Here is a 16,094-nt window from a genome sequence, read left to right on the forward strand (position 1 = left end):
GCTTAAATTCAGCTGGAAAAGTTGTTCCCGCTGAATCGAACCCATGACAAAATTGCAAAATTTTCAAAAGACAAAGGCCCAAAGTGTTGAGCCACTCGCACTTATGTCTTTATCCTCCTAAATGGCCATATTGCTTGTTTTAGTGCTCAATTAAAATGTAAAAGAAATAATTTATATTTTAACATTTAATGTTAATATTACATTTTAAATAAGCACTGAGTTTGTTTTAATATAAAATGAAATTGAATTCGAACATAAATAAATTAAAAATCTTTCGCCCACGGCAGGACTCGAACCCACGAGCACTGTCCTACTTCGCGACTCAGTACACTGCGCCACCGAAGCTCACGTCTGAATGGACGCCAATTTGTTATATAATATGTTAATATAAATTTTTTGTTTTATCAAGATATTCAAGTTTTAATTACTGCCAACGCGCCATCAACGAATTTAACAGCAAAATTTATTATTTGAATATCTTCGCTATTTACTGTGCGATCAGAATGAAATTTTCAGCAAAAATTTAGGACAATTATATCTTCATCTGTGCAAAATCTGGAATTTCTGGCTTTCAAAATGCTCTTATAATTTGGATATGAAATTTTCAATGTCGATTTGCAGGCGGTTAAGGGGGCGTGGCTGATTTTTGAAACAAACTTGATCTGCCTGCAGTATAGAGGAACCTACATACCAAGTTTGGTGTCTCTAGCTCTTATAGTCTCCGAGATCTAGGTGTTCATACAGACAGACAGACAGACAGACAGACAGACAGACAGACAGACGGACAGACAGACAGACGGACATTGCTATATCGACTCGACTATTGATGCTGATCAAGAATATATATACTTTATAGGGTCTGCCACGCCTCCTTCTACCTGTTACGCACATATTCGGTAAAACAAACCCAATAGACCCCTGTACTTTTTTTAAGTACGGGGTCTAAATATTAAGCTATACGACTAAGTAAATGGATTTAATTTTGCTTCTCAATATTAGTTTAATCAAAAATATAAAATGTTCCGAAAGCAAAGAGAAAAATATTACAATATAAATATACTTAATTGTTTTTATTGTATTGGCAACACATTCACCTATGTGCAGCAGTATGTATGTATGTATGTTTCTGTGTAAGTTGTGTTTGAAAACTTGAATGAACAATGTTTGAGAATATGCCAATGAAAATAATTTATTAATATTTGGAGCAAAAATTAATAAGACTACCACATAACTAATTAAAATACTTATTGTAGTTTGACATCATCAAACTGTTCAATAATGGCACCCCAATAAGAGCCATAATGCGTTACCATGGCAATATTTGATTACAATGCAAATTGAAATTATCAATTACAGCATTAAATAATAAAACAATAATATATCCAAGGCTGTTAGTCATATGGGAATGGAAAGTAAATCGATGCCTCAATAAATTTGAAATTAATATTCAAGTTGGCAAAAACAGGCGCAAAAAATGAAGACTGACAAAATGTATGGCCTACTTTTTTGGGCAGATCGAGAACAGCTTTCGTGGTTTCCACTCATTTCGCCAGCAGGTTGTCATCTCTTTTGCCTTTGGGGACTGTCTGGGTGTGTGTGTGGGAAGTATCGGTGATTGCATAGCCCCCCACACACACAAACATGCCAATTTTTTGCCATTTGCGGCGCAACGCGTGTGAAAATGCAACCAAAATGCCGTGGTAGCAATTTTTATTATAACCTGCATTTCAATATTGCCAATGGGGTAGATTATCTTTGTGATATACACTTAATATCTTGATTTTACTGACAATGGTGCTTTTTGGGAATATCTCCAGTTCCCTTTGCGTTTTTTTTAATGTATTTACTTAGACAGGAACGCGTGAAGGCCAATTGTGCATCAGGCTATGCCCCAATATGGGATACAGGCCAGATAATAATAATATTTTATTTAGTAGTCAACAATTTTAAATTGAACCATCTAAATAATTTAGATATCCAAACAGTATAAGGAAGAAATAAAATTTTTGGGACCCACAAAATAATAACGTAATGTGGACTTCTTTTTGAACCTTGATTTGCTCATAATATCCTTACCGACTTTAAAATTAGGCCTAAATAAGTTTATTTTTTTTATGATTGAAATGCAAGCTACAGATTAGTTTTCTTTATATGCTTTTTTTATTGTAGGAGGCAGCAACTTAAAAAGGATACGGTTAATTTACTGAAGATTGTTTTATCGCTAGAAAAGAATTTATTTTGCATTCCGAAGCTTTCTGTCACCATAGATACAATTGTGACAATTATGCTTTACTTTAATACGCGGTACCTCATAGTTGAGTAGCTTTAACACTCTTGATTTCTCGCTTATTTCAGTTGTGAACTCTCTTAAGCTCGGGAGCAAAAAATGGCGACGTTGAACGTTGAACGTGCTTTTAATTGGCCGCTCGTGAGTTTATGAGGGCAGCACCAGACGTTTAATTTATTTTAATAATTATGATTTTTTTTTGTCTCTGTTGCTCTTTATTTTGCAGTTGCGCTGCAGTTTTTAAATTAAATTATAAAGTCGCAAACGTTACTCATTTTTTGTTGTTGTTCCCCGTTTACTTTTTCATGAAAAATGTTACCATGTAGGTCGATGGCGTTAAAACTTGATGGTAAAAATTAATATACTGTTGGTACGAGAAGCACAATGAATAATATCGGGGCTCAAGAGTGCAGCAGTTGCGCATACTTTTTGTTATTCAGTTCATTTTATTCGCTTGCACCAAATTTTCTAAAAGGAAGAATTACAAAGATATTCAAACACAAAGAATATACTTGGGTAACAAGATAGCTGTACTCATTTTACATATTTATTTTAAATTAAGTAAATCACTACTTAAACACATCGAAACGACAAAACTATGAGAATTATTATATCATTTTTTATATTGAATAATTTGGCTATTCATGAGTCCGATCAACTATAGAGATTATAAATTCGTGTATATTTTACATCCTTTCTGAGCTTAAAATAAAATTAACCCAAATGGAAGGACAATTTATTTTTTGCGTTTGTTTATTTTCACAGTAGTTCTCGATTAATTTATATGTTTTAGGGAATTTGCACCATTGAAAATGAGTTAAAATATTAAATAATATTATTATGCATTTCTTCGTTGTATTATGCATTTGAAACAGGTAGTTTCCTTCTCTATTTCTTTGTTGAAATTCTGATTGACTTTGCCAATGCAATGTTTACTTTTATTTTTTTCTTATTTCAGTATATTTTTGTTGAGTATGAGAGGGTTCTTTTGTGATATATATTGTAAGTCATGCTTTTCTATGGACTTTCAGTAAAAAGTTTTCTTCTGCAGATATGAGAAATTTTCTTTTACCTGAAGAACTGTAAATGATAAAATCTATCAAAATCTGTTCCCTTTTTTCCCCCTATCCTTCTTGTTCAAGTTTCTCGCTTTATGTCTCGATACCTAAAATAGTAATTGAATAATTTTGAAAAATATTTAAGACGGCATTTTTATTTAATTTTGTTAAATTAAAATTACAATAATGTATTTATGTACTATATTTATAATATTTATTTATATGTATATATATATAATATTTATAAACATTTTGCGGTGCACCAAAACTTAAGCACAAATGAGACTAAAAGTAAAAGAGATTGACATTTGACCACTGTACTTAGAACTAAATTTAGATTTAGTGTTGGTTTTTATTTTAGACTTTTAAATGTAGTTCATTTGCTAATGTCCCTATATCATATACAAACTGTTATCAATCTTAAATTTAAAGAGATTTTTTTGAATTTGCATTCTCATTCGGGGTTTCTTTGTGTTTTACATGCTAATACTTTGTATTTCCGTTGTATCTTTCAGAACTTGTGTATATCTTCTTGTGTATGTATGAATGTGGACAGAATCCGAAAACCCTTTTCAACTTACGTGCTATGTGAACTCTTAGCAACAAACAACTTTTTACACGTATCTCAATTAAAAACCAACATTTTATTTATTTATTCTGCGGCCAAGTCGATGTGTGAAATTATTGCTTACAAACTAGCTACATGCTTAGTAGAATTATCCTTTGATTTTCGCAGTTACATTTGTACAAATAACACTAATATTTCGTATGTAATTAATCCTGCCACGCACCCAGATAGTTTAGGACCAAGGCTACCGCTGAGGTTGATATCAATTGGGGAAATGTTAGATGGGACATGGCTCGGCTCTTGAGATCCTGCATGCGATCCATATCATCAGTTAGCAATTTGGCATCATGCTTGAGTGCTGTATTCTTGTTATCTGCCCGGTAGGTGGCGCTGTGGTCGGGCGCTGAAAGCAATAAGAGAAAGAGATATAACAATTGAATTGATGCGTTTCGAATTTATAGATATTGTATTGTTTGGCAGGTCTGTAACTTAATCAAACTTCCTATTCCCTTATTTTACGTGTATGGTTTTTATGATGTGTCTTTTCATAACTCTGGCCTCCATATTGTTGGCAATCGAATGTCCTTTTTCAATTATGCGCTCGCCACACGCCAGTGAGTATAAACAATAGACAGGATGCGTTTATGGCCAGTCATTTGTAGCAAACGGCAAGCAGGCAATACGAAATGAAGCAAAAATATATACACAGGACAGAGCACACAGGACACACAAAACCAAACTGTTTGTCAACCGGGCACTGAGAAAGATTGTGCCTGTCGGAAAGAGAGAAAGAGAGAGAGCATGAGAAAAAGAGGGAGCAGAGTGAATATATTGCATATAAAAGGACACAAGTTTGACTGTATTGCCGACTGTTCCACTTATTTATAACATTCTCACTTGTTCAGTTTTCCGGTTTGGTCAAAATCGAAAGTATTTCCTCAGTTGGCATTTTGTTTCAATTTCACTTGGCAGCATCGAAAATTGTTTCGATTTTTATTGCTTAAGTGCGTTAAACCCTTGCGCCAGGACATGCACTCACAAGAAAATCGAAAAAAAAAATAAAGGGAGTGCTATCTGTGGGGTGTTTGGAGAAGGAGGCTGTGTATTGTTTTTTCCCATCAATTTATCGTGCAGTTTCTTTTTTTTTTTGCTTTACATTTCTGTATTTTTTCTTTTTTATGTTGTTTTTGTTTGTTTGTTTTCCTGGCAATCTGTTTCATTGGACATTTGTTTGTGTGCTGCAGTTACAAATTTAGCGGGTTGCCATTGGTGTCGGAACCAGAGGAAGGACATTCTCTACTTTTTACTTTCTACCTTCTCTTTTTGTTTTACTCGTATTTGGTTTGCTGTAGGCATCCATTGGTCATTAGGAACATTGTTTGGAGTTGTGTGGTTGTTGGTCTGTGGTAGGCTTTGTCTGAACAGACTAGCCTGAAACTCTCTTAGAGACTGGAGCTCAGTATATTTAAAATGTTTGCCAGTTGCAAAGAAATTGAACAAAATTCTTGGTATTTTCTAGCAAATAAATCTAAATGTATTGTCGAATTTATTTATTATCTTGCAAGAATTAATTATTTTTTTATCTATTGCAAAATGAAAGACATAACATTATTTAAATAAATTATCGAAAATGCATATTTTCATTAATAATATTTAGAATATACATTTATTTATGTAGTTATTGTAGTTTTCTTATTATCTTATTTTGAAAATTCTTATGTTTTCAAAATTTAAATGTATGCAAAAAGCATCAAATTTTGTACTTTTAAATTTAATTTCAAATTCAATCCCATTTGAAATGCAATTTATTTGTGCACTCTTGAAAATGTGTATTTGTGTTACGTCAAAAATTGTTCTTTTTATTATTTTACTTCTTGATATTCTATATTCCATTCCACTTTCGAAGTGCAATTAATTGGCATTTGAATATTGCCACTTAAGTCGTAGTTTATTGCTAGCATCTGCTTCCTCTTGGGTCAGAAGACAAACTGTTTTGGCCCACTTGAGGCTCCTCTGGCAGTCGAAGTTCATTGCATTGAGCCAAGTTTGTCATAACAGTGAAATATCGTATCGAGAGTCGTTTTTTTTTTTTTTATTTGTTATTTTTCTAACCGGAGTTTGGTTCGTTTTGTTTTTAACGAGGAACCCTTTTATTTTTATAACGGAAATGCGCAAATTGCTTTGCACCGGGTCGAAAATTTATTTGTATGTCTTTTGGCTTTTATTTTTCTATAAGCAGCTTTTCCAAAACCTTCTCCCGCTATTTCCGTCCCTTTCCCATTCTACGACATCAACCCCTTGCTGGGTTGTTTTGCTGGCGTCTGCAAACATTTCCATTCCATGTGTGAAAAGCACCAACACGAGTTTGTCCTGCTCCTGTCGCTCGGTCTCCATGTCCGTGCTGGTCTCCATGTGTGACTGCCACTCGGAGTCTCGGCGTGTGTTTGCGCGTGTACGTTTGTGTGTGTGGGTGAGTGTCTGGCTGATTTTTATTGACGCTTGAGCATGTGTTTATGCGTGTGTGCTAGTCCCAGCGGTGTCTTTAAAGCGCTTAACCATAAAGAAAACGAAGAAAAGTAAAGAAAAAGAAAAGAAAATCGCTGGCGGGGCAAAACCTTTTGGCTCACACACAGCATTTATAGGCTGGCAACTACTTGAAACTAAACTTTAAGTAATTTCTTCATAATTCTGTCCATGCCCCCGGGGTACAATTGAGCTAAACCGAGTCTGCTTCAGCTAATAGAAATAAATGACAGCTCATGTTTGCATCTCATTCAATTCAACTCTCGTACCGATATTATTGATTCTGACAGGCTATAAAGTGTGCAAGTGTGATAATCTCATCACCTTCTGCCTTTGCACTAAATTATTTGCAGCACCTAGAAGTGAATGGAATTTAAATCTCTATTTCCATTTATTGTCAAAATGAATTCGATTTCAAGCATATCGCTGTGTTGACAGGGGCACTCACACAGTCAGTTAGTCAGTCAACAGCCGCCTTTTGATGCGCTCCATTAGCGCACTTTAAACTGACACCCCTTGGTGGGGCATGCCACACCGCGACCCGACCGCGGCTATTCACACCTCAGTTGTAGCGCCTGTTGCACTTCAAAAGAACACTGAAGCGGAGCCCTTGCAACAGACGGCACTTGAGACTCACTTGAGCGGCGAACGCGGCGTATGCGTTACATTTCGTTTTTATTGTTTTTCTTTCTTTTTTTTTATTTTTTTCTCGCATTTTTGTTGGTGGCAATGCATTTAACGCCATGTGGCAGAAACAGTTGCATACTTGGCGGCTTCAAACTGTTAAATGTTAAAAAAAAAAGGCTGGAGGCACGCGATGCCACTTCCAATTCGCACTGTTTTACTGTCTGTTGCATTTCATATACTTTATCATTTCTCACTTTGCCACTCGGATGGCGGACCATTGTCTGTGTGCGTGGGCATATGAGGGGCGGGGATGGGTAGCTGAAGAAGGCGGCAAATTATAAGCAAATTATTGCGGCATGCTGAATGCCAGTAATCATCATGAAGTCTCAGTTGTAGTCTGTACAGTTGCAAGTCGAAATGAAACTGGAACTCGAGCGTCCTTGCGAGTGGCCAGGACAGGACAGGACAGGACAGGAGGGGACAGTACAGGATAGTACAGGACAGGCATATCCGGCGGGTGTTGCATTCCTTTTTATTGCATTTCCTTGTAATTTGTGTCATATTGTTGCCCGTTGGCCGAGCAAATTAAAAATGAAAGCTACAGTTGCCACTGCAGCAGCTTTTGTGGTTGATTGCAACATTTTAATGACAGTTTAAGTGTACACCAAATGCAATTGCTGCATTTCGTTTTAGTTGAAAATATGTATTTAACAGAAACTCTGTAAAGTTTCTGATGTGTTCCAATTGGGGTCTTTTCAGCAGTTCAGTTGCTCAGCATAATGGACATTGAAATTAAATAAAATATCAATTAAATATTTTTTAAATTTGTATACAACTTTAGGGTATTAGGGGTTGGTTTTATTGATCAAATAAGTATATTATGATTTGTAAACTATTTAAAATTGATTTAATTTGCATTTGTTGCTCAAGTTGAGTTTATACTTAGTTGCTACATATTTTTATTTATTTTATTTTTATTTGCAATTATAGTTGATACGGATAAACTTGCAGTCAAAGCTTTCATTTATACTTTTAATATAAACGTCGAAGGCCTCAGCAGCCAGTACTCTATAATTAAGTTAATAGTTGTAATTTAATATTATAAGTTAACTGTAGTATATAAATAAATAAATACTTTCAATATATTCACTTAATAAGTACAATTCTTGAAATTTTATACCCAACTTATGAATTTAATCAGCGCACTTAAAATAGACTGTAAAATTGCCGAAGACTTAACACTAATTGAAAATGAAATTTGCATTTTGAATTTCAGTATGTGAAGAGCAGCGAAAAGGGGCTTGGCGCCCCTAATTTATCTACTGTCGTTCCCTCATTTGCTGATGCAAGTTGTTGGGTTGCTTGTTCTGCATTTTAAGTTTTGGGAGCCCTAAAAACAGTCGCGACATATGCAAAGCTCGACAGCGATAAGCGTACGCCCATTGCCATTGCCATTCACCATCTATCCGCTATTCCCAGCAGCAGTTTCCACTCCCGGGCATTTGCTCTGCTGTTTCGCCCGCATCGTTGGCTCTCTTTTTGTGTGGCACGATATGTGCAACATCTAGCAGGTAATAAATCTAACTGTAAACGCAGCGCTTACGACATTGCATGCCAGGCTTGAAAGTTGTCGTCATTGCAGCACCATTCCGCCATTACTGGGGGGTAACAACCCCTCTCAGTCTTTCAACCCACCACCCACCCCTACCCCATCAGTTCGCATTCCCCCAAGTGCTGTCATGTTGCTGGCCAAGACCCCGTTGCCTCCAACGACAACGCAACATTTCTGCTGTCGTTTGCCAAAAATTGTTGTAGCTGCAGGCTGAAGGCGTTGCAAGATGAGATGGCTGCCGTCTCAGTCTCAAGCGGACGGTTAGCCCCGTTCTTCACTCTCCCCTTTCCACTGCCCCTTTCCCCCCTCGTCTTGTCGCCTTGTGTGCAATTTGTCTGCAATTTTTATAGAGCGCTTTTTGGTGCCCCCTCTATCGCTATCTCTTTCCTGTTATCGCTATCGACCCTCTCATATTCAATTTGTTCGATTTGATTTTGTCGCTGCATTCGCTTCCTCTTCTCAATCGACTGCATTTTATTTTACTCAAATGCGTATGCAGAAATTTTCCACTACAACAAGGCGCCTCTAAAGTTTTATGTGTTGCCACAGAGTTGCCACTGCCACCTCCCTCCCTTTGTCCTGTATCCTAGAAGTGAATATGGATATTGTCATCGATTGCAAGTAAACTGGCAGCATGGGCAACTCCTCCATGTGGGGGAGTTGTGTAAAATTTTATGTTTATTGATTGCCAGGCGAACTGAGAACTAACCAACGTGACGACACTTTGACTTTTATATAATCCAACTGAGAAATCTGGAGCGTGACTAGCAAAATATAAAAGTCAAATTGTCGAAATAAAATATCCAACATTTCATTTTATTAAACGTGAAATATAATATATTAAAAAAGATATAATTATATAATTATTTAGTGTTATTTGATAGCAAATATTTCAAATACCTATCTTTATTTCTATGAAATCCTTTAGGTAGATATTCGAGCTAATAAACTTTTGACTTGGGTCAATTGCAGTTTCGCAGCTTGAATAGCTGCATTGACACTTCAAGGACTTTGGTAAAGACAAGCTCCAGACAAACATTTGAGCGGGATTTGCGAGCGTTATTATTTATGTTGATTGTATATTATGATGAGCCACATTAGCAGCACATTACACTAGATACTTTGGCAATCGCTGCCCCGGAGTCAGTTTCTGAGAAGGGAAAGGGACAGCCCCTTAAGATAACTGCCGGAGGACACAGAATTGCATGATAGAAAGTCATATTTTCATTGGCAGTTGGACAGACAGACAGACAGACAGACAGACTGAGAAGTCGCTACCATATGCTTTGGGAAAATATTTTTCATGAGCTGAGCCAAAGTATCTGTATCTAACAAGTGTCGACGGCAGCGCAGAGCCCTTAAGCCGTGCCAAAGTCGTTATGATTTGTCATAAACATAAAATAAATGGCCAAATATTTATAGTCTGCTGTGTCAGGAGAAGCTCCAGCGCACACAAAGACAGAGAGTTGGCCAATAAAAATATTAGCCGAAGGGTAGAAAACAACTTGAAGTGTCCTTTGACGCGTTAAGTAGCTCACAGTTGTTTGACAGTAGGGGTATTCCCTTGAGAATTGCTTTCCGAAAGACTTACCATGATGCTGCGGCGATTGATGCTGCTGTTGCTGCTGTTGTTGATCTCGACCACGCCCTGTGGCTTGCGAGTGATGATCCTGCGAGTTCCATAAGCTCGATGTGGCACCCATATAAACCGTGTTCAAGGACGAAGGCGGCTGATCAATTGTCTTGGCTTTGGTGCGTTGCGATTTATTATTGCTTTGCTGATTATTGTGGTTGTGGGGATTATTGCTATTCAAATTGCTGTTGCTGCTATATCGTTGCTCTGATAACATAGATAATAGACAGTTTTAACTCGTAAATATATTTAGTTCTTTCGTAAAAGTTACCTTTATTGTACTTGACGATAACCACAGGCACTGTATTTATCGATACAGTGGGCGCCATTGTTGTTATCGTTGTTGTTTGCGGAATATCTGTGGAAGGAGGTTAAAAATATACAGAGTATAAATATCTATCTAAAATTACAGTTAAGTGTGTTATAATCAGGGAATCAAACCGAAACAAATATAGGTTCTGTTTTCGGTTCCGGTAAGTTCCGAGACAACTATTTCGGTTAAAGGTTCCAGTTCAGTTTTATCCTTTCGGTTCCGGTATCAGTAAAAAAAATGAATATTAATTTGAATAATGACATAATCCGTTACGTAAATTCATTTTAACTATAACACATTACTTATTTCTTGATTTAAGAAAAAAATCTAAAGATGATAGACTTGACTAATGATTTTAATGATAGTTATTAAATTAATTAAGTTTAAGAATACAAAAATTTTCCCTAATTTCTATCCGTTCCTCAGTCGATTAAGACACTAAAATAATATTTCCTGATGTGATGGAAATAATTCTATTGTTATGAAATATATATCCACAAGAATAAAGGTGAGTACAAGTTAATAATTTTCTTACACAAACTAGTTGATTTATTTCTTTGCATATTTGAATTAACTGATTAACTTTTCATGCTCCCAAATCAATCAATGACATTGTGGATTCATGTTTTGTAGAAGGAGTGTAGGAGCATAACTAGATTGACCAGGGTCAACACAAATGAACAAAAGTTTATCCTGGTATTTATTATGCACATTGTTTCTGGCTTCTGTCATTGGCCTAAATTAATTAAATGTTTCAGTTGGAAGGCAAATAGCTTGGGCCCTAATTGCCAGAGACTCTCTGACTTATGGCCATTGTTACATACTGAATGTACATAGTTTCAGCTACAGTTACATTTACGTTTATGGTTATTGTAATGAATGTGTTAGTATTGTTGAGAATACTTACGATACAATTTGATCGCACCATCTGTGTCGCCCAGTGAGTTCTTGGCCACACAACGATACGCCCCAAAGTCCGAAATGTCAACGTCGTAGATGGTCAGGCGCATTGTTATTTTATAGCCAGATTCAAAGGTTTCGGGTACGAAGCGTTCACCTGGCAAATGAAACGAGAGAGAGAGAGAGAGAGGTTGAGCAAATGAGGGAGATAGATAGTGAGATAAACACGTTTGGTAATTGCTTTGTGTACATGATGTGTGTGTGTTGATATGGGAGGATGAAGCTCATAGATAAACGCAATAAAATTTAACCCGTTTTACTCAGCTGCAGTCAGTAAGTCATTTGGTCATTCCTTTATTTGGTTCTTCAGTCAGTCGCATTTGGAACTGTCGAGTCAACAGTATGATAAACTGACACACACACTTCCACTTCGAGCTCTCAGGACACGTGTATTCTCCGAGCTCGTTTGTCCTTTGTCTGGCCTTGTCTTGTGTTAAAGTAATTTGGCTTAAAAAAAATAAGAAATAAAACAGAATAAAAAGAAAAATCAACTTTTACCTCGACTTGTTGTCATCTTGGACAACATCAGGTCATGCCCATGTCAAATGGTTCATTTTAATTTATACAAAAGCCCGTTTCTCCTCTGGCCACCCCCATGGAGTTTGGCAGCAGGTTTTTGATTTACGTTTGATGTCGGTTAGATTTAGTAGTTTGCACTAAGCTTGTCGTTTTACTTTGTCTAACATTTTAGGGGTAGCAAAAGGCAACATCAACACACTGGCCACAGGTAATTGTTATGCATGGCAGCTAAGCGACTGATTAGTTTAGACAAAATGTTTTTCAAATAGATTACAAACAGAGATTTGCTTATGTACTTAATTAAACGAAACCCAATTTTAGTTTATAAACGAATTTCAGATTTCTGACAATTAGAACTCTATGAGAATATCATATTAAAGGCAGATGATAGAATACAGTTTTAAATCAATTTCTCTATCAATGCTGCAAAGTAGGAACACTTAAATGACAATTTCTAGAAAATGCGTTCTTTTTTGGTAAATTAAATTATATCTGGGATCAGTTGTCTTCAGTCTTGATTTGATTGCTTAAGAAGACTTGAAAAATATCTAAGACTGTTTTTAAGTTCATTTTCCTGGCCAACTCATAACCTGCTTAAACTTGGCACTCCAGCTGGTCATAAGTTCAGAAAAACAACCCTTTTATGTACTTATGAAATTCAACGCACTTCGAGAAAAACTCCATTAAGAACTCAGAACTGGAGGACAGATACTGGCTACTGGAACTGCTTTTGACTTGAGGTCATTTTCAATCACTTTTTCCATTTTGTGTCACGGCACAACTTGAAAACAACATAAGATAAAAAAAGAGAGAAAGAAAAAAATTGTCTGCATGTCTGTGACTTTTTCGCTGGGCTCTTGGCCAGCGAAAGGCCTGACAACTGTACGGGTGGTCGGTGGCAAGAGGCAAGTGGCAAGTGCAGTCAGCGGTTTCGAGTGTGCGTCCGCTGTTGGTTTTTGTCCGTCCAGTTTCTTTCTTTAATTTTTTGTCGTGCTGTTCATTTACCAAGGCAGATGAGTGGGCGTTAGAGTGAACAGATAGATGTCTGGATGGATGGTCAGCTTTTTTGATGGCCCTAGGAAATGAAACTTAAATTGTGCCTAAGAGTTTGAGTGCAATTAAAGAATTTTCCAGTCATTACATTTAGTTTTGAATTTGTATTCATATTTTACTATATTTTGTATGTGAATGGAGCTACTCATTTTGAACAGCATCTAAAAGTTAATTAAAGTGCCTTTTAATATAAAAATAATTATTTTTTTCATTTTAAAATTGTTAACTGAACAGCTGTAATTGCATTAATGAAAACTTATAAATAACGCACAACAACAATTTTTTTATATATATTTTTTAAACTCATCCTTTAACAGATATTTATTTAATTTAGTTTGATTACAACTGAGCTTAAATAAATATAAATATTTAATGTCCTCTTATAATAGTTTTAATAAATAAGTGAAAGGTAATGTTATGTTTATTGGCCCGACATCAGCTAATTAAACGAGCTAGTTTATTAAATTCTATACCAATTCTATTAACTTACCCGGCACTATAATTGTATCATTCTTCATCCAGTAATTAATAGACTTGGGATACGCCTCCGATTGGCATTCCAGGGAAATGTTTTGAGCCAGAGCTGCGCCAACTAATTGATTTTGTATCCAAATCATTGGCGGAACTGTAAAACGATGAAGAGGAATACCAGAAAAGGTCGTAAAGTGTGTAGAGAAAGGGAACGATAATACGCAGAAGGTGGTAAGAGAGGGGAGGGGGACGTTTAATGGCGGAACGTAATTGTAATGGCAGGTCAGGTATGTGGCTTAAATGAATGGCAATGGCAGAGACTTTGGCATGTGCGAAAAACATATTCCTATTCATATTAAATTCCTTTTGTTATTGTTTCGTTTCGCAATGCGATTTGTTGCGGTTGCCTTTCAGTTGTCCAACTAATTGCTTTTTAATTTTTATTAAACACCGCAGAGAGATATTCGCGAGCGTGAAACTATCCTGATGGTTTGGGGTTTAGTTAATGGTTGAATAAGTTAAATGAGTAACTTGCCAAGAGGATAAATGTTTAACCTCAGAATTGCCGCAAACTTTGCTTTATGCTCTCCTGCCACCCATTCAGAATGTAGCACTCTGTACGACGTAGCTAACAGTAAACTCGCCTTGCAAATTGTTAAGCAACTTAAATTTTTATTTAATTAGCTGCAGTTGCGAAGGGGAACGGAATGAAAATGGGGAATGCCAAAACAAAAGGGCTCTAAAAATGCTAACTAGCTGGTGCACACTTAATTATTTACTTTATGCATGGCACCTAAAAGTATGCAACAGACAAAGTGCCAAAGAGCGAGACAGCCATAGTGAATTTTAGACAGATAAAGAGATAGAGAGAGAGAGAGAGGTATGAGTTTTGTCCTTTTCCCGAGCAATATTAAAATGCACAGCATATTTTCTATGGTGAGATTTGAAGTGGCGCTTTGTGTGCCGCTGTCTGGGCCATCTCCGCTCCCATCTGCAACACATTGCTCATACGCCCAACATACCAACACCGACAGCAGTGACGCCATGCGGTGCTCTAGCGTAAAACTATAAATATTTAAATATGCAAAATTGATATGCTCCTCAGTCTCAATCCCAGTTGTTGAGACTGCAAGTTGCCGTTGCCATTCTGATTCCCATTCCCATTCCCATTCCCAATGCCCAATCCCGCATACTTACAATGCACAATGAGCATGACACGCTTGCTGACTGTTGGCGGGATGCCATTGGAGGCAATGCAGAGATAGGCGCCCATATTCAAGCGATTCACTTTGGCAATGGTCAGAAACGAGCCATTGTATGCGATGGCTGTAAACACAAGAAATGAAAAAAGAGAATAATATAGAATGAGAGGTTAATTAGGAAATCAAACAAATCTGTTAAGCAACAATTGCTGGCACACAAATGTGAAGACAACTGAGTGTATTTATATGCATTTGCAAATAGCATTTACCACAGCAAGAACAAATTTACGTTTAAGGCCATTAAACATAAATAAAATTCCAACATAAATTGTAAATCAAATAACAATGAGAATTTTTAAATTATTATTGGTCACTTAATAAAAGTTAAAATTAAATAAATAGGTGGTATGTTTAAAAAATAAGTAAATTTATAATTACACTTTGTACACGTCTTGCAACTTGTTTAAATAGAGAGAATTTTTAGTGCAGTTGACGAAATGCAGTTGAAATTGCATTTGGGAATTGTCTCACATAAAATTAGGACAAGTATTTAAGCCAAAAGCTCATAACAATTACCCACGCAGAAGTGAATATTTTGAGCATCACACACATATACTCTGACTTTTCAAAGTTGAAAGACCGTTTCTAACTATTTTTATATGCAGTTCAGATCTGCTTTTTTTTGGCCATGCTTCAACTACTTCCAGCATTATGACGACGCAGTCTAAGAATTTCAATTTTGTGTGCAAATTTCCATACAGTTCTTGTACTTGAATGACTCCACAGCATTGTAATTCACAGTTCCTTTCAATCCTTGCCTTTCGAAGCAGTTGGTATTTTAATACCATCTCGTATGTGTCTGTGTGCTTGTGTGTGTGCCAAATGCACAGTCGAAATCGAACTGGAAAATCTGTCGACCGATTTATCGATCTGTCAAGTGGCAAAAACGTAATGAATGTTTCATTTACTCAGGCCAACCTGACAGCACCAAAGCCACAGTCTCGATGTGGATTGCCAAGTGGATTTGAATTTCGAATACCTTTTATTTTTGCTCTGACCTTTCGAGTAATGCACCTGTCACAGTTTTGGCTAACATTATCGGAGGCGCATTGTTCCTTGGCATCAATAAAGTCAGTTGCACTTCAAATTGGGAGTATCTGATCGAATTCGAAATGTGAATGGAGTACTGAATAATTATTAGACTGAACTTCATATCAAACAAAAATTATAATATATATGATCAGAATATACGTTCAGGATGATTTCTA

At 36.4% G+C, this 16,094-nt stretch overlaps 1 protein-coding gene across 1 annotated transcript in view; it reads right to left on the reverse strand.

Annotated features, from left to right (window-relative positions):
- Positions 1 to 3,813: 3,813 nt before the first annotated feature.
- LOC117782005 (peroxidasin) overlaps positions 3,814 to 16,094 on the reverse strand; it is a 40,859-nt gene continuing 28,578 nt past the window's right edge. Inside the window, 6 exon segments of the mRNA XM_034618909.1 lie at positions 3,814 to 4,316; positions 10,267 to 10,515; positions 10,580 to 10,666; positions 11,529 to 11,678; positions 13,644 to 13,778; positions 14,822 to 14,950. Coding sequence (XP_034474800.1) covers positions 4,120 to 4,316; positions 10,267 to 10,515; positions 10,580 to 10,666; positions 11,529 to 11,678; positions 13,644 to 13,778; positions 14,822 to 14,950 — 947 coding nt within the window. The 3' untranslated portion in view covers positions 3,814 to 4,119.

The sequence above is a fragment of the Drosophila innubila genome, assembly GCF_004354385.1.
Source record: "Drosophila innubila isolate TH190305 chromosome 2L unlocalized genomic scaffold, UK_Dinn_1.0 4_B_2L, whole genome shotgun sequence".
In the NCBI taxonomy this organism is placed as follows: Eukaryota; Metazoa; Arthropoda; class Insecta; order Diptera; family Drosophilidae; genus Drosophila; species Drosophila innubila.